General features: G+C 47.7%; 1 protein-coding gene across 1 annotated transcript in view; it reads right to left on the bottom strand.

Annotated features, from left to right (window-relative positions):
* The window catches only part of DECR1 (2,4-dienoyl-CoA reductase 1), a 541630-nt gene that overhangs the window by 494648 nt on the left and 19853 nt on the right, over positions 1 to 27129 (bottom strand). The window contains exon 2 of the mRNA XM_069621325.1: positions 9332 to 9534. Within this exon, the coding sequence (XP_069477426.1) occupies positions 9332 to 9534 (203 nt within the window). The remainder of the gene's footprint in view (positions 1 to 9331; positions 9535 to 27129) is intronic.

The raw sequence follows: 27129 nt of genomic DNA, 5'->3' as shown, positions 1-27129 counted from the left end.
GTCGTGCAACCAGTTCTTGTGTTGTACGGACTCCACGGTGACCGCAAACGACGGAATCATGACAATTCTGTAAAACGATTTTCTGGAGTTCCAATGTAGGAACGTACAGACGATCCTTAAAGAACAACAAACCATCACGTTCCCTGATGTCAGCACGTTGTAGTAACTGTGTTCTTGAGGGATCCGTTCGTGTGGCCTCAGTCAACTGTTGGAGCTGGGGAGTCACCATCGATAGGAAATGTTTGGACGCTATCAGAGGTTCCGGTTCCTTGACACCTTCAACGTTGTTTTCCAGAGACCGAGACAAGGCATCAGCCTTAGTGTTCTGTGAACAAGGAATGTACGTGACGGTGAAATCGAACTGTGAAAAGAAAAAGGCCCAACGAGCATGACGGGAGGTTCTGCATTGTAAAGAGCGCAGGAACTGTAGATTACGGTGATCCGTGCGAACCACCACCGGGTACCTCCCACCCAGCAAGTGATGTCGCCATTCCTCGAAGGCAGCTTTTATCGCCAGTAATTCTTTTTCTATCACTGCATAGTTTCCCTCACTCACTGACAATTTCCTCGAGTAATACGCCACCGGGTGCTCTATTCCCGTGACTGCATCTTGCTGTAGTAGGACCGCCCCAATTGCGTAGTCCGAGGCGTCTGTTTCAACCACAAATGGTTTTACCTCATCTGGATGTCTAAGAACAGGAGCCGACATGAATGATCTTTTTAATTCCTGGAATGCCTCCTCGGCCTGCGTGTCCCAGAGAAACGGCACCTTGGTACTGGTCAGGTGGGTTAGACTGTTGGCCAGTTGAGAGAAGCGTGGAATGAAACGCCGATAAAAGTTGGCAAAGCCCAAGAACCTCTGAAGTGACTTCACGCCATGTGGCGATTTCCATTCTTGAATAGCTTGCAGTTTTGCGGGATCCATCTGTACTCCGGTGTTGCTGATCACGTAACCCAGAAACTCCATGCTCTCCCTATGAAATTGGCATTTTTCAATTTTTGCATACAGGCCGTTGTGTATCAATCTATGGAGGACTTCCTGTACATGCGCCACGTGTGCAGTATGAGTGTCAGAAAAAACCAAAATGTCGTCAAGGTAAACCCAGACAGATATTCCAATAAGGTCAGAAAAGACATCGTCCATGAACCGTTGGAAGACTGCCGGGGCGTTGCAGAGGCCAAACGGCATCACCCTGTATTCGAAGTGACCAAAAGGTGTTTTGAAGGCCGTCTTCCACTCATCTCCTTTCTTAATCCGCACCAAGTGATAGGCCCCTCTTAGATCCAGCTTGGTGAAGATCTGTGCTGATTTCAGGGATTCGATGATGTCCCGGATGAGTGGTAACGGGTACCTGTCCTTCCTCGTGATCTCGTTTAGTTGACGGTAGTCGATACAAGGACGCAAAGTGCCCTCTTTCTTCTTGACGAAGAACAACGGGAACCCTGCAGGGGATTTGGACGGCACTATGTAGCCCTTGTTGAGGCAATCCGTAATGTACTCCTGTAGTATGCCTTTCTCGAGGTGAGTCAACGAATAGATCTTGCCGTGGGGAATGATCGCACCAGGCAGGACATCAATGGAACAATCAAAGTGCCGATGGGGTGGTAGTGGTATGTCCTCAGGTTTGGAGAACGCCTTGTGGTATCCGGCATATTCATGAGGAACCGATTGAGTGGCACATAAACGAGCAGATAAATCAGCAGGATTGAGGGACTCCAAAACTGCAGGAAAGGTTTCGTGTATTACACAGTCACGAGGACAATGTGTCGAAGAGAACACCAGGGAGCGAGCGGTCCAGTCGACCTGGGGATTGTGATACAACAGCCATGGTAAACCCAACACCACCGGAAATGAAGGAGACTTGATGACGTCCAATGAGATACGTTCGAGATGCCCTTCCACAGAGAGCCACAAGGGATCGGAGTGTTGACAAACCGGACCAGAAGACAAAGTAGAACCATCGATCACCTCAACCACCGTTGGTCGTTCCTTGTTATGTAAACGGATCCCATTGGCAATCGCGAACGAGGCATCGATGTAGTTGCCAGATGCTCCGCAGTCCAAAAGGGCCCAGGTCTTCACACACTTTCCAAGCCAAGCAACACCGACTTTCAGGATTAACAAGGGTACTGAGTTCATGGGGGGAAGGACGGATTCAGAAGGGCGGCCCGCTGCTGCCTTCGCCTCAAACAACGGGCCTGTTAGTTTTCCTGTTTCTTCAGAGGACGTAACGGACAGGTGCCTAGAAAATGGCCAGAACCACCGCAATACATGCATAAGTTCTTCTGTCGTCTTCTTTTCTTTTCAGTCTCGGATAACGGACCTCTGACGGCACCCAACTGCATGGGTTCTGGACCTACATCGATAGAAACAGCTGGTCCAGGGTTCTGTGCTGGAAGAATTGGTTGATACCTGTCAGATCTGCGGCGTTCACTCCGTCGTTCGGTTAACCTGTGGTCAATGCGCAAGACTTGTTCCACCAATGCAGGCAATGTTTCTGGCTCCGGAATGTGCAGCAATTCGTCTTTGTACTCTTCTCGTAGCCCCCGACGAAACAAGGTTTTTTGAGTGATTTCGGGCCATTGTGAATCAGTTGCTAATTGTCGAAACCGACTGATGTAGTGGATTATGTCACCTGACCCTTGCTTGATCTCCATTAATTGATTCTGGGCCATGGCTGCCAAATTGGGCGGTTTGAAAACGTCCAAAAAGGCTTTCTCGAAGGCAGCGAAATCACCCAACAGGGGACTGTTGGTAGAGACCAAAGGTGCGGCCCAAGCGAGTGCATTGCCAGTTAGATTTCCAAGGATATACCCAATCTTAGCCTTGTCTTGAGAAAAATGTGTAGACCTGAATTGGAAATGGATCCGACAGTGAGTACAGAACTCTGCCACTCGACGCGGATCACCATCATACTTCATCGGAGTGGTGTAAGCCATGGAGTTCTCAGGCGGGGTGACAGGTTGTGCGGGATTAGCCAAACACCGATCCAATGCTTGTCTGAGAGTGTTGTTTTCCTGGCGAAGAGTGGTCATTTCAAGACGCATGGCACGCATTTCTTCACGTAGTTCCTGCATGTCGTCCATGTCGGGACTGAGGGATAGGCGTCTCAATCTGTTAAACGAATCTTCACGAGATCGTGAGTTACCTCTGCTTCCTGTAGACCGTGGAGTTGAGGTTGCCAGTATGTCGCCGTATGATGGCCGATGAATGGGTAACGCGAGAAATTAGCCCAATCCCCTCCTGGCGATATAACACAGGACGGCACTGAACCAACTCCCAACGCCACGGGTGGCACTTCTCAGAATTTGCGTGACGTCGGGACAGTGTTTCCACTGGCTGAGAAGGCTTGATGAAATCACCGAAGATAACAGGACTGAACTCAGGAACTTCCAAAAGGCAGTAAGGCACAGGTACCGGCAGGGCACAAGACAGACAAAGGAAGGCAACTGCAAGAAGGGCAGAACTGACAGGAGAGTCCCTACTACCACTAGGAACCCAGACAGGACCTACTCTACCCTAAACCAGGAAGGGGCAAGGTATCAGAATTAAGGAGTAGAAAGAGTAGGAGGACCAGGAAGCAAGACTGGAATAAGGAAATGAGGCAGAACTAGGCAGAAAAGGTTAGAACAGGAAACTGGAGGGCTGGACAACAAGCGCCAGGACTCCAGCAGCGCATACACAGTAACAACCGCGTTGAGACGCGCTGTCCCTGTGAATGCGGTGCTCTTTTATGGCCCGGGGTCAAAGCGAGGCTTGGAACGCATGTTCCGACACTGCGCATGCGCGGGACGTCAAAACACTGACGATCCGCGCATGCGCAGATCCTCGCGAGAAGGCGGCGTCCACGGCGCCCATCCGAACCGCGGGTCGGCGTGAGGAGAGACGCCACCGCGGGTACAGTCTCCATGAAGGAGGAGACCGCTGCGGCCGTGGACCAGGGACCCCAGGACAGGTAAGTGGCACCCGCGAGCGAGCGCGCGGCGTGACATCCTGTAGGACTGTAGGGTCCAGGAGTTGTTTCACTCTGACTTGAATGTCTTCAAGTGTCTGTAACGAAGTCATGCCTAGAATTCTCTGTTCGGGAATTATTGGTACTGGTTCTGAGTTTGTATCAGATTCTCCCATTCCAATTCGGGATAAGGCGTCTGCTTTGCCGTTCTTGCAGCCAGGTCGATAGGTAATCACGAAATCAAATTCAGCGAAAAACAAAGCCCATCGGCGCTGCCGTGATGACTGAGCCTTGGCGGTTTTCAAATACTGTAAATTCCGGTGATCAGTGATCACCGTGATGGTATGTCGAGCGCCAAGCAGGTAATGCCGCCAGGCTTTAAAAGCGGACTTTATGGCTAACAGTTCTTTGTCAGTGATTGCGTAATTAATCTCTGGTGCCGAGAATTTTCTGGACCAAAATGCTACAGGATGCAGTTGGTTGGTTTCAGGATCTCTTTGAGACAGAACTGCTCCCATGGCTAGGCTGGATGCGTCAGTTTCGACGACATACGGGAGATCTGGACGTGGGTGTTTCAATATAGGTGCAGAGGTAAACTTAGCTTTTAAATCCTGGAAGGCCTGCTCGGCTTCTTCAGACCATTCAAAACGTTTATTTTTCCTCAAGAGTGCAGTAATGGGTTGTACTATGCGTGAAAATTCCGGGATAAACCTGCGATAGAAATTGGCAAAGTCGAGCATGCTTTGAACCCCTTTTACAGAGCTAGGTGATGGCCATTTGAGGATGGCATCCACTTTTCTTGAGTCCATTCGGACTCCTTTGGGTGTTAGGATGAAGGTATGGAAAACACATTTCTCCAGTTTAGCAAATAGTTTGTGTTGGCGCAGTTTTTGCAGAACTGCCCTAACGTGTTTTCTGTGATCAGATTCCGAAGAGGAGTACACTAGAATGTCATTGATATAGACGACAACGCAAACATCGATGAGTTCCCGAAGGACATCATTCATGAAGAATTGGAAGGCAGCAGGCGCATTGCACAACCCGAAAGGCATTACCTGGTATTCGAATAATCCATATTTTGTACGGAAGGCTGTTTTCCATTCGTCGCCTTCTTTTACTCGCACCAGATGATATGCCCCCCGGAGATCTAACTTGGTGTATATGCAAGCGTCCTTCACCTGGTCAAGGAGTTCAGGAATCAGAGGCAGAGGATAACGGTTTTTAACCGTTATCTGGTTCAATGCGCGGTAATCGATACAAGTTCTAAGGTCGCCTTCTTTTTTAGGCACGAAGAACAAAGCCGAGGATGCCGGGCACTTTGACGGGCGAATAAAACCATTGGCGAGGTATTGATCCAAATATTGTCTCAAATGCAGGTTCTCAGGTTCGGTAAGGGCATAAATCCTGCTACAAGGGGGTTGTGCACCGGGCACCAGATCGATTTGGCAATCGTACGATCGGTGAGGAGGGAACGTATTGGCCTGTTCCTTTTGGAAGACGTCCTGAAAGTCCTGGTATTCCGGAAGTAATTGCATGGAGGCACAGGTTACAGATGCTAGATTAATCTTCAGGTTTTCTGGGTAGCATGTTTGTGCACAATCCGGGAAAGTTATTCTCTTAGCTCGCCAATCAATTCGAGGATTATGTGTCTCTAACCAAGGAATTCCAAGAATAACCTGAAACTGAGGGGCCTTGATTACATCAAACACAACTGCCTCCCGATGGCCGTCAGGACCAATAAGAGTCACCCCAGTAGTGGAATGTATTACCGGTCCAGAGGCAATTTCAGTTCCATCGACTGTGGTGATGACATCTTTGCTGGTTTTAGGACGAGAGGGAGGTTAATCCTAGAGGCCAATTCACAATCCACATAGTTTCCAATAGCCCCACTATCGATGTATGCCTTCATTGCATGCAACCGCTTAGGCTTTTGGATCTACGAGAACCATTGGCACAATGAAATGCGAGGTCTGAGAGTTAGTTTTCAAGCTCGGCAAGCGGACCCCTACGCTTGTCGGGCTGAGTCGTTTCCCGAAACAGAGTCTTCATGGTTTTTATCAGCAGCTCCTACCGCTTTTCGGGGCGGTTTTGCCACACAATCTCGTAGAAAGTGTCCAGAGTTCCCACAATAAAGACATAATTTTAACTGCCGCCTCCTTTCACGTTCCTTTTGAGTTAAAGGTTCTTTAACCCCTCCAATTTGCATAGGCTCAGAGACATTAACTCCCTTGGGGTTAGCATGGGTCTTGACCAACACCCAGGTCTCAAACCTGGACCGATCTGTTTTGAAGTCTGTGATCCAATTGGACCACTAAGTCTATATATTCTGTGCATCTTGGGGCGGATTTACAACTTGGGCCAAGACATCTTTAAGTTCTTCGCATAGACCTCGATAAAATAACGTGACTCTTTTATCCTCTGGCCATCCCGTTTCCACAATTAGTCTATTAAAAGTTGCAATATAGGATAGGAGGTCCTGATTGCCCTGTCGCAGGGATAGAAGTTCATCATCCAGAGCCTGCCCCTGAGTATGTCGAGCAAATAACCTTTCCATGCTTGCTTGAAATCCTTGAAAATCACGGAGAATCGGGTCATCTTGAGTAACCAGTGGAACTGACCAATCGGCCTGGCTCTGGCCTGGGGGGGCGCTGGCCTGGTTCGCGCTGCTGTGACCTCGTCTAAGGTGATGCGCAGGGTTCGGAAGACGGACTGGACCGGGCCGCAGATCTGGCTTGTCTGACTCGCAGAAGTATCCTTCTGTAGGTGAGAATATGGGGTTAACTGTATGCGGGGTAATGCAATGGGCCTCCCACTTACCCCTCTCAACCTCCTCAAAACCCTTCTGTGCTTCCCCGTAGCGTCTCACCTTAGGGTCTGGAAGGACGAGCTCTCCATCCTGCTTCTGATGCAGGGGCGCGTTGGTATCCAGTTACGTCACTGGATTTTCGGATGGGTGAGAACCAAACTTGCTTGGCTTCCAGGTAAGTTTTTCTATAAGTGGTTCCCTTTGTGTCCATGCATTAATGTTCTAATGCTAGTGTCTTTTTCCCCATAGGGGCCGGGGTACGGAATGCCGGGGAACAGGCACCGACCTGAGGTGAGCGGTGAAATCCTTGTGGAAATCAGGTAAGTCTTTAATGAGTGTTTTGGTAATGTCTTTTCATTCACTCATTAACGCTGATGTCTTTTTCCCCTTAGGGGCAGGGGTCCGAAAATGCCTGGATGCTGTGCGGACCCGAAATGAAAAGAGAATGACCCAACAGGTAAGTCTTGACATGGAGTTTTAGCTTCCCTTTTCCCTTCTTTCTCTCACCTTTGTTCTTGTCTTTTTCTCCCTAGGCGCGGGGGCGCGACTGCGAATCCGGATGGTCGCTGCTGAACATGGAGGCGCCCTGTAAAGGTGAGTAGAATGCGGCGCTGCAGCGATCGATGCGATGTGCTTTTAAAAATAAATGTCTTCCTTTTCAGGATTGTCGGCGAAATGTCTCTGGGATGCAGATTTAGCAGGTGAGGCCTTTTCCTTCTTCTGTTCTCTTGTTCCCTTCCTTTGCAGGTGATTCAGGATGCTGGCAGGTGTGGCAGAAGTCAAGATGCAGGAGCAGACACGGTGAGCGTCCAGCTGCTAGATGCAGAACAACGCGAAGCACGTGTGGCTGATCGGGTGTGGTTTAAATAGCCTTGGAAGAAGTTCCTAGAATGTGTCCTTCCTCCAATCAGGTATGTATCCTTCCCCGACCACGCCCGGGTGGTAAATGAGTCCCACAGGTAAAGTAGTTCCTTTCAGGCCTCAAGGAGGCCGGGGTTCTGCAGCATGGTCTGCATCAGGTAAGTGCACCCAAACACTTTCATAATGAGCCTGGCGCCTATGGCGCCAGGACTGACGTTTTCTATGAGCCTGGCGCCATAGGCGCCAGGACGCTGTCCAAAGGGCCCCTATAAGGGGTTGCTGGGACCTTCCCCAGGGACTTGATGTCTGCTTTCGGGGACGCAGGGCCTGAGCCGGCTCCCCGGGAGCGGGCATCGTGACAATAGCCTTGTGGCTCTGCCATCACGTGTCACACACCTCTTGCCAAATAGTGGCCTTGCTACGCTGTATTAACTCATAAAAGGACACTGTTTGTCTTTCTTCAGCCTTTAATGTACTTGACTTCAAGTTTTGAGTTAAATCGTTGTGAAAGATATGTTCAATATTGTTCGCTTGCAGTTTGGTGTTCAATAGGCAGTTATATTGCTTAATTAAGTTCAGTATTCCATATTCACTTTTTTGCTTCAATGTTACGTTTTCATATAGTTCGTTATTCAATATGCATTTGTTGGCTTTCTTTCAAGGACTGCTACTCCCTATCGGAGCACCCCAGCACCCTTCCGACACTCACCACTCTTCTGTGTTTCTCTCCGGTGGTTCCTGCGACTTCCTCTCAGCTTCCAAAGTCGGGAAATCCACCAGCGCGAGCCCCGCTCGCTCGCTGTGGGTTTCCTTCCATACTCTGGTACTGCCAATGATTCTTTCTGGACGCGGACGGCATCCACTGGGCTCCGAGCTCCTCGTCAGTTCCAGCTGCTTGCGCTGAATTACGGAGGCTCCAAGGCTTGTGGGAAGTACACAGCCCACACAAATCGGGTCCCACAAGTCCTCTGGGATAGCTGCTGGCGTCCTGGCTCATTCTCTAGTCCCACCACGCCTGCCTCCTCAGAAGGGTCTCCTGCTGTTCCCCCTGTTGCTCTTTTCCCTGCTGTGCTGGTCTCCTTTCATTCACATGCAGCCCCTTGACAGGCTGCAGGTGTGGATCTTTAATTAGCTCTGCCTGACCACAATCAAAGGGACATGCCTGACCTTCACAGCTCTTAGCCAGAGTACCAGAGTCGGGAAAGAGTGTAGTCTTTATTGCTCTTAGTTGCTTCTTCTTCGTCTCAGTACTGTCAAGGGTTACATGTTGGAAAATGAGGGCAGCAGGCTTATAATAGCCCATAAAGGTTGGTGGGAGTGTTAGGTTGTTTGTCAAAATGGAAAGGGGGATACCATGTCTCCCCCGAGAGTACCCCACTCCCAAGCGTCAAGGACCCTCCACCCAGGTGATTCTACCTCGCTTCTCTACCCCCAGGGTCAAGATCTGAAAGCGATGGCCTTACCCTGGCCACTTGCGAAGAGGATCCAAGGGGAGTAGGAATGAGAATACCCTTAGGTTTCTTACATGCGTTACTGATGCAGTCAACAAAAACACAACACATGTTCACAGTTAAACACACACACAAGCACCACGCCCCCTTGACCCCGCTGTGGAGAGTATAGAAGCAGTTTCTGTGTTTCAACTGGGGCCTAGGTTGGCCAGTTCAATATAGAAAGGCGAATAGCAGAAAAACAAGAAAATATGGTTTACCTGCTTGCAATGACGCATTCAGCACCCAGTTTGGAGAGCACCAAGGTCATTCCTTTACCCAGCCCTGTGCCTCCACCAGTGATGAAGGCTACCTTTCCTTTGAAGGTGTTGGGCGGCAGCATCACAGTTTTAAGCGATGGAAAGAAAGAAGCTTGTGATGACTCTTTACTCTGACATAACGGTGTTGTGCCATGACTGAAATACTGGGGAGAAAAAGAAAAAACGAGCAGTTAGTCTTTCCTTTCGTGTATTTTAAACATCACTCCCCCTAGTCTTGAAGTTACACAAATATCACAAATCATCAAACCAGAGGCAATCAAGCGATGAGATTACAACAAGGATGTTTTCTTTTTTTAAACTTAATGGCTAAAGGTCTGTGTACCAACTAAGGAAATTGTGTTTGGTATCCTAAAATAAAACACGAATTTGGCAAAGACAAGAGTTTGGTAATTTGCAGTCGGGTATTGCATTTTACCTTTATAAGCATGAATGCTGTAAATTATTGGGACCTACTTGCCTAATACTTACTTTAAGTTTGTAAATTAGCGTTTGCAGATACATAACATTAGTAAGAGACATAATAGTAAGAGAGTAATCTTCTCACACTTTGGTCCACACACAGAGCATATGCTCACACAATACACTCACAAAGCAGATGTACACTCGCACTACATATACAGACACAAAATACACACACACACACACATCCACCACACACTGAAGTCACACACAAGCGGCCATGCATTACACAATACCAACACGAAGACCATCTATGAGCAAAACAGACTGTCATCAACATGAAATCATGCTATGCATGCTTTTACACATGCTTCTACGGATTCCCAAAGGATTCGTCACAGACGGTTTTAATATGTCGAGTTTTCTCACTGAGCCTGCCAATCCTGAGACTCCAAATCAAAACTGCATCATGCAACAAGTTTTGACCGCTAGCGTAGCGGTACTTTTTTTTGCATGGAGGGAGGACTTGTAAGTTGACTTGCCTATAACAAAAGCAACAGTTTGTCTCTAGCACACAGCTCCAGCGTCTGGCTGCAATTATTCACCCAAACCCTGGGTGAGTGTGTTCCCTTGGCGCTTTTAAAAGATATGAATCCTCTGCTTTATCATCTTGATTGTGAGCAGCAGCAAGCAACTTAATTTAGTCCATGGTACAGAAACATGCAGTTGACATAAGTGGTTCTTGATTTTTTCTCCATTCTGGCACTTGTAGTTTTGCTTTTCCGACTAAATATTGAACTACATGTACCAACATGCAAAGGTAGGTATGAGATAAGTGATCATACCTTACATGGCAAAGATAGACTTCTCAGATTATCCAGAATTGTCAATAAACAACGCCTTTGATCAAAAACTCATATAACCATCAGCGGCCTTCAAAATGGTAGGAGCAGGACACTGTCCTGTTTTAGGGCATAACAGATCTGTTCACGTTGCGTGCATGTCTTGGTCTATATTTCAATTAAGCGATGGAATGCGCCTTCTTTTCTTTCGATAAAAATGTCCTTTTTATTTACGTTGATCTACTATGCACTAGGTCTTGGGCGTCAGGCTCAAGGGGAATAGGGGGGTCTAACCCTTTAAAGGTTTGTAGAGGCTCTAACTTCAGCGTATTAGGAAAGAACAAATTGGCAGAAAAAGTCACGATCCACAGCGCTTGTAAGTATAAATTAGACAAAGAGGTTCAAGGCTGCAGGTATCTGGGTAGTGTGGATATACTGCCAGTATAATTCCACGGAGGTAAGTACAATTGCAACACAAACAACTCCCAGTTTCACTGCGCCAAGTATAGCAAAATAAAAATCGGGAGTCGGAGTAATTTGTATGAAAGAAACAAACAATCTGAAGACTTTGCAATTGCAGTTAAAGCTGGTCGGCTGTTTAGACAGACTGAAGAAATCAATGCGCATTGATTTCTTCAGTCTGTCTAAACAGCCGACCAGCTTTAACTGCAATTGCGAAGCCTTCAGATTGATTGTTTCTTTCTCCTCCACAGAGTACTTTTTGGACATTGTCCCTTAAGCTTAAATTTCAGGCTCTATCCCTATTAAGCCTCAGACAAAGAGCCGTAGAAGGCTCGAAACACGTGTTAGGCTGTTGCTTGTACTAAACCTTGGACTTTAAAGGCTGTTCTTTCATACAAATCACTTGGACTCCCGATTTTTATTTTGCTACACTTGGCGCAGTGAAACTGGGACTTGTTTGTGTTGCAATACAGCGTATTAGGGTTTATTTTTATTATAAATGGCCAGCTGGTGCTGCTTGTTTGACCTTTGGTTCTTCAATGAAATTACTGCAGCGCAGTTTGTCATCATTTAATTGCAATTATTTATTGTGCATTTGTAAGTTGCATATACAACAGTGGTCTTCAAACTTTTTTGGCCAGGGCCCCCCTGAGCAAAATTTGGGCAGGTCGGGACCCCCCAGAAATGCCAAATGGACAGTATATATTGCGCGCCATCACCTGCTCCCATCAAAGTCGCTGGGCTCCCTCATCCCACTCCTACCCAGTCGCTGGTCTCTCCCCACCCCATCACACACCCAGGGCTCTCCCCACTCTGCTCCCATCACTATCCCATGGTTCCCGCCCATTGTGCTCCCACCATAGTCCCTCGGTTCCCCCATCCCGTTCCCAACACAGTCTGAGGGCCAGTGGCGGCTGGTGAATCTTTTTTAAGTGGAGGGGCATTAAGGGGAGGTTCGGGGGGGTTTCCCCCTGTGAATTTTTTTTTAAATAATAGGTTAAAATGTTGCATTGTAGAGCATACTTTTAACAAAAAATGGGTAAATAGCCAAACAGTTTGCAATTGTTGCTGGGAGTCCAGGGGGCAGGCATTGATATTTTATTTCTATCGCGCTCGTACACAAGTGTTTCAGAGCGTGACAAGGCAAGGGAGGGGAACAGAGGAGAATAAAACAGCGATCTTACTAGGCCCAGTGACATTGAGAACGCGCAAGTGTGAGGGGAAAAGTGCATGGAAGGGGGGAGAAGTGGAAAGTGCGAAGCAGAGGAGAAACAGATAAATAACAATAAATAAATAATAAAGGCAACAAACAGTGGTAGTGCAGCCAGCAATTTGCAAGTGCTACGTTTAAGGCAGCAGACAGGGTAGGTCTGATAAGTGCAGGAAGAAAGATGGTTCTCCTCAAGTTTTAGAGTGGCAGGGCGCTGTTCCAGAGGGAGGCCCCAGCCGAAGACGGAGATCTACCCCCAGCTCGTTTCTTTGATAAACGACTGACCCTGAGGGAGTTGGAGGTAGAGGAGTGAAGAGCTCGAGAGGGGAGGTATTTGCGGAGGAATAGCTGAAGGTATTTTGGACCGAGGCCCCAGAAAGCCTTGTGGACAAGGCAGAGGGTTTTGAATGATAGATGTCCGGTAAAAAGATACCATCCCTGTCCCCTGGGCCCCACTGGTCCTAACACAATGAACATGATTATGTGTATATGCAAGGCGCTGCACATTCATACAGCAATCACTCTATCATTCACATGAGCATCCATCACCATACACTCACTCATAACGCATCCATACACATGTTTAAATAAAAACAATGAACATAAACGTACCTTCTGCATTGGCCTGTGTGTGGGTGCTGCTCCAGCTGCTCTGTCCGTATGTGCGAGGAGGCGCAGGAGCTCCCCCTCGGACATACAGACATGCAGTGCCCCAGCCAGCATTTCCAATGAGCTATGCAATGCTGGCGAAGCAAAACGCCCCAGCACTTGCATGGCTCAGTGAGCATGTGCGGCTGGGGAACTAAACTGAACTGTCAAAGGGAAACAGTGTTTCCCTTTGACAGTTCAGCCAGCCCAGGAGCACTCCATTAGCTGGATAAAGCAGCTGAGGGAGTGCTCACTGTTTCACTGGGCTGGCTCCTTAGCTCCTCCATAATGGGTGAGGGGCCACTATGCAGTTAGTAATGTTGACCATTGTTGCTGAATATATCACAATTTACTTACATTTTAACACAAAGCACCCCTTTGGGTACTATTGAAACAGTGGGCTTCATAACTACTCTGGCGGTAGCTGTGCCGGTAAAACCGGCACGGCTGCCACTGGAGTTGCATCCGGGTCTGGCACCCGCGAATGGGCAATTACTAGGTCATGCCGAGTTAGGCGGACATGATAATTGCCCTTTCGAAGGTGCCGGTAGATCCCCATTCCCATTTGAGCCCCATATGGCTCAAATGGGAAGGGGGAGCTCGGATGCACCGGCACCGTTAATAACGGTGCTGGTGCATCCGACGAGCTGAGGTCAGACCTGGCGGGGGCTGTCAAGCACCCACGAGCACAACTCTTACTATGGCGGAACGGTAGCAACGGTGCCAGTAGCTTACCAGCACCGTTGTTACTGGTCCGCCATAGTAGTAATGAGGCCCAGTCTGTGACTAAAGGAATGAATATCCATTTACAACTGTGGGCCACTTTTTCATTGTTGCCTGAGACAGTTTCATGCTTCAGCCCGCCCATGTGGGCCACCCCTGCCCATTTCTTCCAATCTAAAAAAAAAAAAAATCTTTTTTCATGCTGAGCTCTCAGGGCCCCCCTGGGATGCACCCGCGGACCCCTAGGGGGTCGCGACCCACAGTTTGAATACCACTGATATACATCAAGAAAAAGGGGGTGAGTGACATAACCTCGATGGCTCTGGTGATATATGATTTGTCTAATGAGTTGCTGGCAGGATGGTTACACGAGGAGGTGCTTTGTATGGTGTATGAAGGGGGATTTCTCATAATTCACTGCTGAGTCAACCGCAGTGGGTTTCGTAGGACTGCAGACGCCACAGGGGGTTTCTTTAGGTGGCATCCGCTACTGTTTATTACAATGTTGAGTGTGTGTAATGTGGATTTGGGAAGCTTTAGGTTTGCTTATGCACCTCTTTTGCTTAGCTTTTCCATTTAAGTGGTTGTCACACTTACTGGCATCTATAGTATGTACCTCTTTTACTTACAGGATTTGGCCCAGTTACTATGCCGGATGTCACTCTGCGAATGCATACATGGTTGAGGGCACTACATTTCAAGTTAAGGGACATATTGTCACTGATTTATGTGGCATTTATAGATGTGCCTCTACACGGAGGGGGCAAGGAGTAGGAGTCCCAGGGGAGAGAAAATGAAGCATGCATTTTGGCAATTTAACAGCAATAACAAATTGTTTTATGTGTTAAACACAGGTTAAGGATATTATAGAAGGTTAGAGGACCAGGGACAGGTCTGTCACAGAACAAACGAAGAACGAAAAAGTATTGGTAAGGTTGGCTGTGGGTGACTCGGGAAGTGTACGTTTTGCTGAGTGCACTCGAGGTGAAGGAAGCGTCTCCAGATTAGACTAATAAACTGGGACAGGCAAGGCTACTCAGGTAACCTTGCAGAGGAAGGCAGGTTATACGCGCTACAACAAGCTTCATTTGTGTTCCTATCATTCCAGGTTGATTTGCAAGGACGGGAGAAGGGTCACCAGACATGGTCGCCAGCATAGAAGTTGTCCCAACAGTCCCAGCGAGAACGAAGGGGACGAGGACGAGGAGTTATGGGCACTGTTCCAGGAAAAAATGTGTAGTAAAGGGAAGGATTGGGCAAAGAAAATTTTGCAAGATGAAAATGAGTTACCTTCCGACCAACATGTTGTTCAGACACAGATTTGCCTGCCCACAGTAATGGACACCCCCCCTGTCAGGCGAGTTGCTAAAAAAAGGCCCAAACCAAAAGAAGGCAGCAGCCAAGGGGTATGAGGGGAACTGTCAGTTTCCAGGAACAACTTTTTTCACATGAAGCCAACAACCATGCCCGACTCCCGGTGTGTGGACAGTAGCTAGCAGCCATGGTCTGGGGCAACAGGAGTGTGTAGTGGCGATACCACCGGTACCGGCACATACAGATATTGGGCAGGTGAGTTTGTCGCTTGGGCTGCCTACAGGTAACGGACTGGAAAATGGATGGATTGGTAGGCATTGGAAGAGATGCTAAGGTTGCTGTGTGGTGTAGTGCAGATACCGAAGGAAGGGGCAGCCAGCCAAATAGCAAGGGGAGTTTGGGAAGGTCCCGCAGAACATGCCGCAATTGGGGGTGTAATGGGGCATCGGCCGCTGTGGCTACTCAAGGGGTGGCGCACACACCTGAAATATTGGGATCGGTACAGCAGCAAGCTTCTATGGGGCAGGGTGCTGTGCTTACACATGAACAAGGGATAAGGGAGGTATCAACCCTTGCACAGTCCTTGGGGGTCCTTGCACCAGAACTGCCAAATACAGAAATGGTGGGGCAGGCGCAAAGATGGCCTAGGGAAGGGGGTCTGGATGTTGCCACCCCTAGTTACCATTGCGCCCCTTCTGTCGGGCCGGTCCTCCTTGGCATGGCATATTCCCAGGAAGGTAAGGGAGCGAATATGGGCGAGGGAATTTTTTGAGATTTTTTCACTATTGTCTGTTGAACAGCGGGCCCGGACATTATGGTTAGTACGGTTGAGGAAAACATTTAATTGGAAAAAGACATTTTCGATATTAGCAGCAGTGTTGATGGAAAGATATCCAGAACAGGGACCCACTTCATGGGATATTATTGCAAACGTATGGCTCTACTGGTTGGATGGACTATGGCTGGGATTTTAGATCCAAGATGGCTTTGGTCCCCGATATGACTTGGTCTGATTTTAAAACCTCACTATTTAGATCTGACCTCTTTGCGCAGTCACCATGCCATGGAGCCCTTCTGAGTACACCAAAGACCCCACTACCACTAGGACAAACACTATAATCATTCAATCAATGCATCAATAGTTATCTGATGACTGGATGTGTCAATGTGTAACTGATTCTACTATTTTGTAATGTATGATGCTAACTTGGAAATGCTGATATCACTGTAATGGAAAAAGTTATTTCCTCTGTCGCTTTATGCAAATGTAACCAACTTCTTAAGTGCCAGCGCCTAGTTGCCTTCGGGCTTTGTGTGCTTTACAAATGTACAAATAAATGCGGCTATACACACCCAGTCTCTAGATGCTACAAATCAGAAGGGGGTGGAAAGGGCAGAGGTCAACGCAAGGAAGCTCAGAAGTTTTACTTTGGCCAAAGGACCCTGGCCAGTGGACCATAAAGTGCTGCATGAGGATTTAAATGCTTATCCTAGACAGAAGGGTAATCATTTAAATGTATGTTAATCAGAACACTGTTAGTTGGAGGTTTTTAGGGTTGGGTTCCGGATTCCTTATGAAGGTCCTCCGACGGTCTGCCTTTCCAGGAACCTACCTTCAGCACTTCAGCAACGTCAGGTGGTGAAAGAGAAAATAATAAAGGAATTAGAATAGGGCAGGGTTGGTGACCTGTTTCCCTACCACCCCTTGCCCAATTTCATGTCACCTCTAGGCATTTTGCCCAAACAAAGAACCTGGAAAGTTCACCACTTTGTCCTACCCTAAAGTGGATTCAGTAAATGATTGGCTCAACCCTGAGCACTGCTCGGTGCATTACGCTTCCTTTGACCAGGCCATGGTTTTGATAGCCAGCATGAGCAGATGGGCACTTCTGGATAAGGTGGACATAGAGTCAGCATTCCGCTTATTACCGGTTCACAAGGACAGTTTTCACCTTCTAGTATTCCAGTGGGGGCATGTTGTATGTGGACAAACGTATGACCATGGGTTGCTCTGTGTCTTGCGCTCTATTTGAGGCTTTTAGCACTTTTTTGGAAAGGGCTGCATGCAGGGAGGAACAACAGGGAGGGATCATCCACTACTTGGATGACTTCCTGTTCATGGGCAAGGAAGGATCAGCAGATTGTGCCCACGAGTTGTCTTCCTTTGAGGATCTAATGGGCAGGATGGGCATCCCTTTGGCACCCAAAATAACGCAGGGCCCTTCTGAGGTGTTGACTTTCCTGGGCATAGAGATAGATACGAGGGAGGGCACGTGTAGGTTGCACCAAGATAAAATACATGGGCTGGTCGCCGAGATATATAGCAATATATCCAAGAAAAGGACCACTTGGAAAAAATCCAGCAACTTTTGTGGAAACTGAAAGTTGCTTCTAAGGTCATCCCCGTGGGCAGGGTCTTTGCACGCAGGTTGGGGCTCAGCTCTGCCTTAAAAGAAGACCTGAGAATGTGGATTTCATTTCTAAAAGAATTCAATGGAGTGGAGTTATGGAGAAACCCTTGGGAAACAAGCGGGGAGCTGCAGATGTACTCAGACGCAACAGGGAGCGAAGGCTTTGGGATCTTCCTAGGTCAGGAATGGTGCGATCAGCGATGGCCGAACCAATGGCACAAGAAGGTTAGGAACAGGAATATCATGGCGCTGGAACTCTTCCCCATTGTCGTAGCTCTCAAGGTATAGCCAAGGGAATTGGGAAACAAAAGAGTGCATTTCTGGTCTGACAAAAAGGCTGTAGTGCAAGCCATTAACCAGACCCTTCAGATTATAGTGATTTTGCGATCCCGCAAAATGCCGCGAAAACGGCCGTTTTGCGCAAAATGCCGCGAAAACAGCAGTTTTGTGCAAAAACAGCATCATTTAAAAAAAAAGTTTTTTAAAAATCTGCAAAAATTACTGTTTACAAAAAAAATTACTCAGGGTGCCAGGTTCTCAGCTTTTTTTTTGACGCAAGACATGAAATGCACCAACACATCTCATCACTTGCGCCCAAAAAAATGCAGCCCAATCCACAAGGACACATGAATGGGCCATTTTATATGTGCGCCCATTCAGATGGCCTTTTTCACCTCCTTGATCAAAGAAAGTGGCGTTTCTGCCAATTTAAAATCACATCACTCATTTCCAAGCAAGATGCACTTTTAAATGTGCAGAGATTGTAGGCAACCCTACGCGCACGGGATGTGGGGGTGCTACTTCATGACAGGGCCTTTCCTGACCCTATCATGCATTTCTTTTAAGGTATGAACCGCTGCTGTGTCGCTTGCATTTCTGTTCCTCAAACAGGATAAAAATGCATTTTTTGGGTCGCATTTTACAGTGGCAGGCCCCTGAAGGGCCTGTCCCAGTGAAAGGCGCTGGGAGCTTGCAGAACACTGTCGTAGAGCGATTCTATTCAAGGTACTACCCATTTTGATGACAAAAATCGATCGAATGGTACAATTTGACCTATTTCGTCCAGTACTCTTCGATCGATTTTTTTTATAAATAAAGGACATGTGTTGTGGGGGTGTCACCCACTCCCCAAGTTCAGTATTTTTGAGTTAGGGAGTTGCAGGGGTGTTCCCCACCTCCTCAAAACTGGAGGCGGGGACAGAAAAAAAATGAAAATAATGAAAAAGGGACCCTGCGGAGTCGGACCCGACCCACGTTAAAGGGACGGATCTGACAAAGCAGGGTTGCAGGGGAAGCGGCAGCGACCAAGCAGTTAAGTAGGGGAGGGGGTAGTGGCGAGAGGTACATTTTGGGTTGTTTGGCTGAAGTGCAAATCAATTCACGGCAAAATGGACTACGGTCAATTCTGCCGCAAATAATTACACTTCGGTCAAACAACCCAGAACAGCATTCAAGGCAGCTGGCCAGTGCACAATTTGCGCTACAGCTCAAGCCTGTGGAAATGCGCCGGTCACCTTTGAGAATAAGGTGACCTGCTCATTTCCAAAAATGGGTTGTCTAAAAATAGCATATCCTCGGCTCTATTTTTAAATGCCCCATTTTTTGAGGATCTGGGTCAAAATCTACATTTAAAAAAAATTAAAAAATGGTTACACTATGAGAGGGAAAGGAGAGAGAGGGAGAGTGATGAGTGAGATGTGAAGTGATAGACAAGAAAGCAGAGGTAAGGCAGTGGTTCAATGGAGGTAGCGGTGCACAAGAGAGCAGAGGAAGCAGTGATGCGGTGGGCCCGAAATCTGAGAGCGAGCGGAGGTACAGAAAGTAGAGGGAGCGTGTGGTCAGTGAGCCAGAAAGCAGAGAGGAAGCAGTTGTCCGGAAAGAGGCAGTGAGTTGCAGATTGGAAAAAGGGATGAGGGAAGGGTGCGATAGAATGGGAGAACGGATGTAAGATGCAGAAGCAGCACAAAAGAATGAAGGACTGTATATTGCAGGAGGAATTGAGTGTAAGGTGTGAGTTGGGAGTATGATTTGGAGTGTGGCAGGGGCTGGGCAGTGTAAATTGTGACTTGACAGTGTGACATAGCACGTCAGTATTTGTATGACAGAGCGGTTTAGGAATGCAAGTTGTGATGGGGAGTTGGTGAGATATATGTTGGTGAGAGAGGTGTGTGGGTGTTTGGGGGATTGGAGAACATAGAAGGGGAATATTTTCAGCATTAGAACTGATAATGATCAATTTAGTTAATACTATTAAATAGGCATGCACATTAAACCAAAAATGTAGCCAAATCCAACACTGTTCTGCCAAGCCATAGACATCTGGGACGACTTCTATTAAATTAATACAAAAGATACATAATAATGATACCCTAGCTCTCTTGTAGCCTTCCACTCTGCCTATTTCCTGCAATGTGGCAATCTTACACCCTCCAGTTAATACAAAATGTCCTGCAAAAATGCCACAATAAATAAAGGTTTGTGCTGCAAAATTTGACATTTCATGCTGCAAAATTTGCCATTTTGTGCCACAAAATCCTGGATGGACTGATTAACTTACAATCTGCATCTTGCCCAGCAGTGCTCAGCCGGTTGAGAAAACTGGTGGAGATTTGCTTGCACAGAAATATTGAGTTTAGGGCCCAGCCTGTGCAGGTTGTTGTTTATATTGCTACTGACGAGCTTTCTCCTTTTCAGTGGAGGCCCATCCTGCAGCCAAGGAGATAGGGGCGCAGTTCCAGCGCTCTGGGACTTGGGAAAGCGATCGTTGACACCAGGTGTCCAGGTATTAGCAAGGCTATCAGAGTCCATCACAGGCTTTGGACTGCACTGAATGTGCATTGGAAGAGCAGGTGCGTGCGTTTGTGGTGTGGGTGCACAAAGAAGGTAAAAACAGAAGCTGGGCGACAGGCCACCTGGCAGCAGTACCATTTTACAGCAAATTATTGGGAAAAGGTGTCCCTACTAAGGGTTTTTTAGTGCGCGCGGCTTTTAAAGGGTGGGTCGGGGGGAAGGTCCAAAGCAGAACATGCGCAAACCCACTGATTACAACTTACCACAGAAATTGCTTAAAACCTTGAAGGATGTATGCTTCAATACAAGAGCAGTCATTATTTACGGTGGCATTTGCATTAGCATTCTTTGGAGCTTTCAGGGTTAGCGAACTAGTATAGTCTCTGCAGGCACAAATTACAGGTCTGGGAAGGGCCTTACAGTGGGGGGCGTTTTCTTCCTCACCCAAGGGTTGAGCAAGGGAGTGAGGATCAATTTAAGTGTACAACTGAGCAGGAGGGTAAAGGTAAATAGGCCAAGATGTATGGGTCCCCGCACAGAGACAGCTGCCCTGTCCATCTTTTAAATCTGTTCTTGGCCAACAGGCCCCAGGGTGAGGTGCCGTTACTAATGCGGATGGATGCCACACCCCGGACCATTTTCCAGTTTAGGAAAGTCCTGTCAGCCTCTCTGGAAGCAGTGGGAATTCACAGCAAGGGTTGGTCCTGAAGGCAAGCGTCCCCAGCCAGCACGATCCTCCCCGCAATGAGAGACAATGACGGACTCTCCCAAATCGGGAATAAAGCCAAGACAGAGTGCGGGTGAGCTTAAATGGGAGTTTATCAATCAGAATAGGGCATGCAAAGAACTCTGCAAACTCTGAGAGCGCTCTGTCTGACAATAGCAAAGACAGGCGTATTTATTTACAAAAAACGTCATCAGTACCTACATACTATAAGGGGCACAAGTTCAATGGGATTGGGTGGCGATGACTAGCTATAGGTGCTGCTGCGATGTGGTTGGCCTTGGCTGGAGGACGTCACTGGTCAGCCTCGTGGGTTGGGCTGGGCCTGGCAGGTCAGCTGAGTTCATCCGGGCGGTGTTGTTGTGCCATTGTGGCCAGTGTCAGAGATGAATGTCTTTTCCTGACTTATTTGCCCTAAGCCATGCACACCACAGTCATTCAGTCATTGCAATGTTATCTTCTTTAGTAAATCTATCAATAGGTTATTCTGCAGGTTAATGCAACATAGGAGGAATGCACCTTGTGAGGGGTTTGATGGTGATTTATCCGTGCATGGTTACCAGTGTCCTGTTTGACCGGTACCATAGGTCGTGGGGTTAAGTCTCCGGGCATGGGACGGGCGGTACATATCTTTCTGTCTCGTTAGAAGTTATTATGAATGGGCTGTTGTGTGTTACCACAGTATTGGGTGTCTTCGTTGCACTGGGTCATAAGTCTGAGGTGTTCCGGGGGGTTGTGGGGTTTACGAGGGGGCGCCTTGGATTTGTGTGTTCAAGCGGAGGTTTACTGCTGGGCTGTAAATAATGCAGGTGGCAGGCCGTGGCCTTGGGTGCTGTAGCGGGGACTACAAATCTTTGAAGCGGCTCCAGCCTAGTTGGGGAGGTGGAGCAGCGTGGCGCAGGCCTTAGCTCTCTTATTTGGCAGACTTTGCAGGGTGGGGGGGGAATGGCCTTGCACATATTCACAAAGGTATTTTTCTCGTGTGTTGCCGACTTTTGGTGAGAACGTCATAAACATTTGAACATTCTTATAATACTCATTTGGATCACTTGAAAACATACATTTCAACTCTAAGCACCTTACTAGCACATTATATTTTAACAACTACAGCATTTAGTAATATGCATATATATTTGCATTACGTGAGGTAGTAGTGTGGTTGGTGGAGCATAGAGAACGATACCCGCCATTGTACGCGGCGGTAATGGCATCTAAGGGCTGTAGATATGTACACATGACTGGCGCATTTGCCCGCGTCTTGTCACACGAGCCTTATATATAGTTGCATTCGTCCTCCCCTGTACTCTAGCAGCATTAGTTCAGTCATGGCGCGGGATCGCGGGGTGTACGGTTTTCAATGATACATATAGAGAATAATCCCCCGGAATGCTTTTTATCATTTGCACACCAGTGCGCTGAGCTCACACCATCTCTGATAGACAAAATGGTTTCTGGGCCTAGCTAAATTCAATACGTGTGGGCAATGTCTTCAGCAGGTGAACCCTCCACCACCTGGGCCAGGGTGGTCTGAGGGACCGCCCAATGAGCCATGGCCCTCACCTGGGGAGGGGATGTAGGCAAAGGGGGGGGTCTTTTGGACCACTCCTCCCCTACATTTCCCCCCTTTCGTTACTTAAGTAACAAATTCTTTAACTCATTCAATCTCCTACACTCTTCTTCGTCCATAATTGCCTCGTCCCATGCTGGTGTGCCTTTTAATCGGCATCCAGGCTCTGCACACCCCCCTTAAGCTCTCACCCCTCCTAGCATATTCATCTGGTGTACAGGTTAGGTATATACATCCGCTCTCCCCTTCCAAGTCTACCCACACCTCCTGATACCATTCTAGTATACGGGGCTCTCTGATGGTGGTGTGCCATAATTTGTCTATGATATCCTTGTCATGATACCTAGGCACTAGTTGATACCTTGGTGTATCATCAGTTCCGGTTTGTACCTGCACTTCCTGCATAGTTTGCATTGTCCCACGGGTGTTGCCCATTGTCACCATCATCATTGCACCATTAGGTACTGCGTTAGCACAACATCGAAGACCCATCTGGCACATGCAAAAAATTAAAAGGAGGAACACCACAGCTGGCATCAAAACTTTCACAGTCGTTCCAAGCTGTGAGGGGACCCAGGAGAAGATGTTGTCGAACCACGTACTGTCTTCTGCTCCACCTTGGAATGACAGTGCCAGCTATCATGAGAATTGGCAAATGGGAATCCGGCAGCTAACAACTTTATGTGAGGCCTCAAGGGGACCCAGCTCACCCTCACAAGACAAAAGGGGAGCAATTTTAGTACTGACTAAAAATGTGATGCTGGGCGCATGAACGGTTGTCTCACCATCAACGCAATAGCAAACAGGGGGATGTTTACTAGGTTTTAAGACACATTTCACTTGTATCAACAGATGACGCATTATGGATTATTGGTCATTCATTTATAATGCGGGCTGAGAAGTAGGCGCAGCAGTGGAGTGGAGGTCCAAATTTAGGATTTCGGGCAACAAACATGGTCTGGCTGCACATATCAGGGATGAGGTGGCACTCTTTGTTGCCCGCAGTGCACTGGCAGCTTCAATGAGGCCGGCCACAAGATTTTTGGTCATACACCTAGGTGGGAATGACTGCCATACTGGGGAGGGGGCGCTTACTGGCCCAGATGCAGGTGGCATTATGGATCTTAGCGCAGGAGTTACCTGGCACGGATATATTTTGGCCCGAGTTAACACCCAGGCAGCTTTGGCATGTAGCCTTCTCCCTTGAGGGGATGTAAAAATCTAGGAAGCGCCTGAACATTTGCTAAAACTGAAGGACTTGAATTCATTGGACATTGTTGTTTAAATTCGCTCCCATCCGATTTTGCGGCAGATGGGGTGCATTTATCCGACAAGGGGACAGATGTCTTCCTCACAGCGATTCAGGTGGTGTTGAAAAGGGCAGGTTGCAGTTGGGTCCATGGTGAGTATGTCCTAATTATGGGAGCATTGGGGGATCAGAGGGGTCCACCCCCAAAGCGTGGCTGAGTGTCGGGCAGTCCTAGCTGTAAAGAACTCATGGTGGCAACAGTAAAGACAGACACAAGTTATCACAGTTCAAAGGTGTTAATTAAACTCAAATGCAGGGTGGAAAAATGCCTAATTTAACCTAAATCTAAGATTAGAGCAATCTTCGATCATCAAATGAAAAATAACGCAGTCCTTGTGGCTTTGTCAAAATAAAAATAAAAGAGCCTATACTAAGAAAAACCTATTGCCAATTCCTTACAACTAATTACAAAACTCGTGTGGGATTGCGTTTCAATAAAGAAAGAAGTGTTCACAAATAAGTCAGGATGTGATTGCCAGGGGTCTCCCATCCCCACGTTGTCAGCACAGGACAAATGGGACCTTGGAGCACAGCACACGCTCGAGCTTTCTCAGCACGAGTTGACAGTTCCGTTCTACCTATCAGGTTCTTCAAGTCTCTTTTCAATAAAATGTCTCTTGCCTTCAAGGGATTGATGTATTCAACAACAACCAAAAAACAAACTAAACGTTCGGTTTTGGAAAGGTCTTTGGGTGAAGGCTTTTCACCGCTGGATCGCCCTCGACCGGGCTCGGACCCACTTGACAAGGGCGACCATTCACTTCCCCTGGTCTTCCAATGTTTCTTACTTTCACAAGTCAATGTCTTTTTAAACAGTTCTTCAGGCTTCGCCCATATTGTCGTTTTCCCTCTACCGGGTTCACTCTTGCCAACTTTTACAGACGGTTCACTGTGGACACCCCTTGGTCGGGTTTACTTCGATCCACACACTATTCTGGTTGTCGGCTTCCCTCAACCGGGTTCTCTCTTGCCAACTTCTACAGACAGTTCAATAGTGACTTTAGACTTCGCCCCTTCTCATTAGCATCCCTCCGCCGGGTTCACTCTTGCCAACTTTTAGCAAACAAACCGTTCATATACTGATTTCACCATGCAGAATTCATTTTCCTCAGGTTCCCAATTATCTGTCGATCAAAGACATTTAAGTGTACAGAGGATTTTACAAGACCCCTGTATGACCACTTTGACCTTTCTTTGCCTCTTCCCAAGGCCTTCTGGTTACGGTAGTCTCCATCTTTGGGTAATCGCCCAGAGTTTCCTGCGCGAGCACCCACGTGGTTCGGGAACCCTCTGTTGCTGAGGTTTTCCCCCTTTCATCAATTGTTTATATCTTTCAATGTTCAAATTAACAGTTTGCGACTTTTCCTTCAACACAATTCGGTTTCTTATCGACTCTCCCCTCAACTCACTGGCTGTGATGAACCGCTTGGTTTTCTTCTCCTTCGAGTCAAGGTTGGTACCATTGAGACAAGCGTCTCTCCCCAGCTTGGTAATCAGCAGAGGAGGGTCTTGTGTACCACTGACATCTGCTGGAACACACGCTGGCCTTTGTTTGCGGTCTTATCTTTCTGTCTGGGGAGGTTTCACAGGCCTTACTCGGAAAAGGCAAGGTCACTTCTCTCCTTGTCACCCTCTCGGTATTCACTGTCTTTCGCCTCCTCTTGAACTGCTGTACTGAATTAGCTCTCACGCCGCGTGGTCTGCCTTGCTCATCTTGCGCTCTCTTGCTCCACCTTTGATCTCTTTGTGGAAGGGAAAGTGCTGTCAGGTGTGTGTGATTTTGGTCAAATGCCTGACTTTGCCTGACCCTTATGTTTGGACATGTCAGGTGAACAGCTCTGGAATTAGTCTGTTGTCTTTTGTGTTGTGAGAAGGTGTTTGTGTTGGAACGGGTGTGGGGGTTAAAGTGTCCTACAGGGTATAGAGACGAAGAAGCGCTGTATGGGATTATCGTTCTTGTCCTATGGATTTGGGTAAATTCGGAGGAATGAGATGTAGGGTTTGTGAAGAAAACTGGAATGATCAGGATTATTATCATGGAATAAACAAGTGGGTTTGTGGGAACAGTAGTGTTTTATCTGAATAGGTTGGGAATGCAGGAAATGATAATCAGAGGGATGGGAAAGAGAATAAATGGGAGTATTTGGGTAGGACGGGGAAAGCGGGAATTCTAAGAGAGGTGGTTTCTGGATGTAGCTGGGTTTGGGATTCCAGGGGATTTGTTATATTTGTACAAGAGAGGTTTGACGGGAGGAAGGGGGCAGATTTAGTACAGCCTATAAAGGCCTTCGGTATCTCGCACTCCTTTCCCCCTTCGGTATAATACCATGTCTCACCTGGGGCATTTCCCTGAGAATAACTCCCGGCTCCCCTACCCAGGTGATACTCCCTCGCTCGTCCACCCCCAGGGTTAGGATCTGAAAGCACCAGCCCTTCACTGGCCACCTTAATAAGGAATTCTCTAGGTCTGCTCAGAAGAATACCCTCAGGTTTCTCACATAGCCAGAGAGCAGTACTTTGATGCTGTGGTTTCGGCCATGAACGGCTCCGAAATGGCCGCCCTCAAGCCAAAGCCGGTCAACGGGCACTGACTGCCCCTTAGGGACAGTTGAGACTCTGTCATCTGAAGTCACTGGTACCGATAGATACTGGCAGTTCATAACCAGAAGCAGACGTCCGCTACTACACATGGCAAAGCAACCGGGGAGTGACACTGGTCACCCTTGGACTAGAATCTTGTTTATGTATGTGGCTGGGACCGCCCCAATTTGTTTGCTACAATAAACAGTGATCTTTGTGTTTCCAAACTTTACAACTGTTTCTGTGTTTTAGGAGTATTGAATTGGCACAGGTCTCCAGGCTTTGATCATAATGTACGGGTGGGCACAGTGGGGGATCGCCCTGCTAATACTCAGACAAAGAGGGGGTGTATTAAATCCTGACCCAATGCATGTGCTTGTGTGTTGCTTTTGCTTGGCAACCTGTGCCCTTCATTGCCTTACTATGCTACCCTCCTACACTGGACACACGGTTAGAGTATTTTTATTCCCAGGGTGCCTGCAGGTTATGTGCTGGGGGGTTTGGGAACAGCATAGTGGTTTAAAGCAGTAAAATAGCTCAATGGTTTAAGCGTTTGCTGCAATGATGTGTGTGAAAACCCCGATATGGTTTGGTGCCCGCAGATCATTATGCTGGGGTATGGGAACAGCAGAGTTTTGTTACAGAGGTGAGATAGCACTTACTGCGGTGATGTGTGCAGGATCGGCAGGTCTCAGGTTCAGATCCTGGTAATGACAACGGAGCCTTTAAATTGTCAGAGGTCAATTAATTAGTACCGGC

This window comes from Ambystoma mexicanum, chromosome 5q (genome assembly GCF_040938575.1).
Source record: "Ambystoma mexicanum isolate Mex_15411 chromosome 5q, UKY_AmexF1_1, whole genome shotgun sequence".
Classification (NCBI taxonomy): domain Eukaryota; kingdom Metazoa; phylum Chordata; class Amphibia; order Caudata; family Ambystomatidae; genus Ambystoma; species Ambystoma mexicanum.
This window is presented reverse-complemented; position numbering and strand designations above follow the sequence as displayed.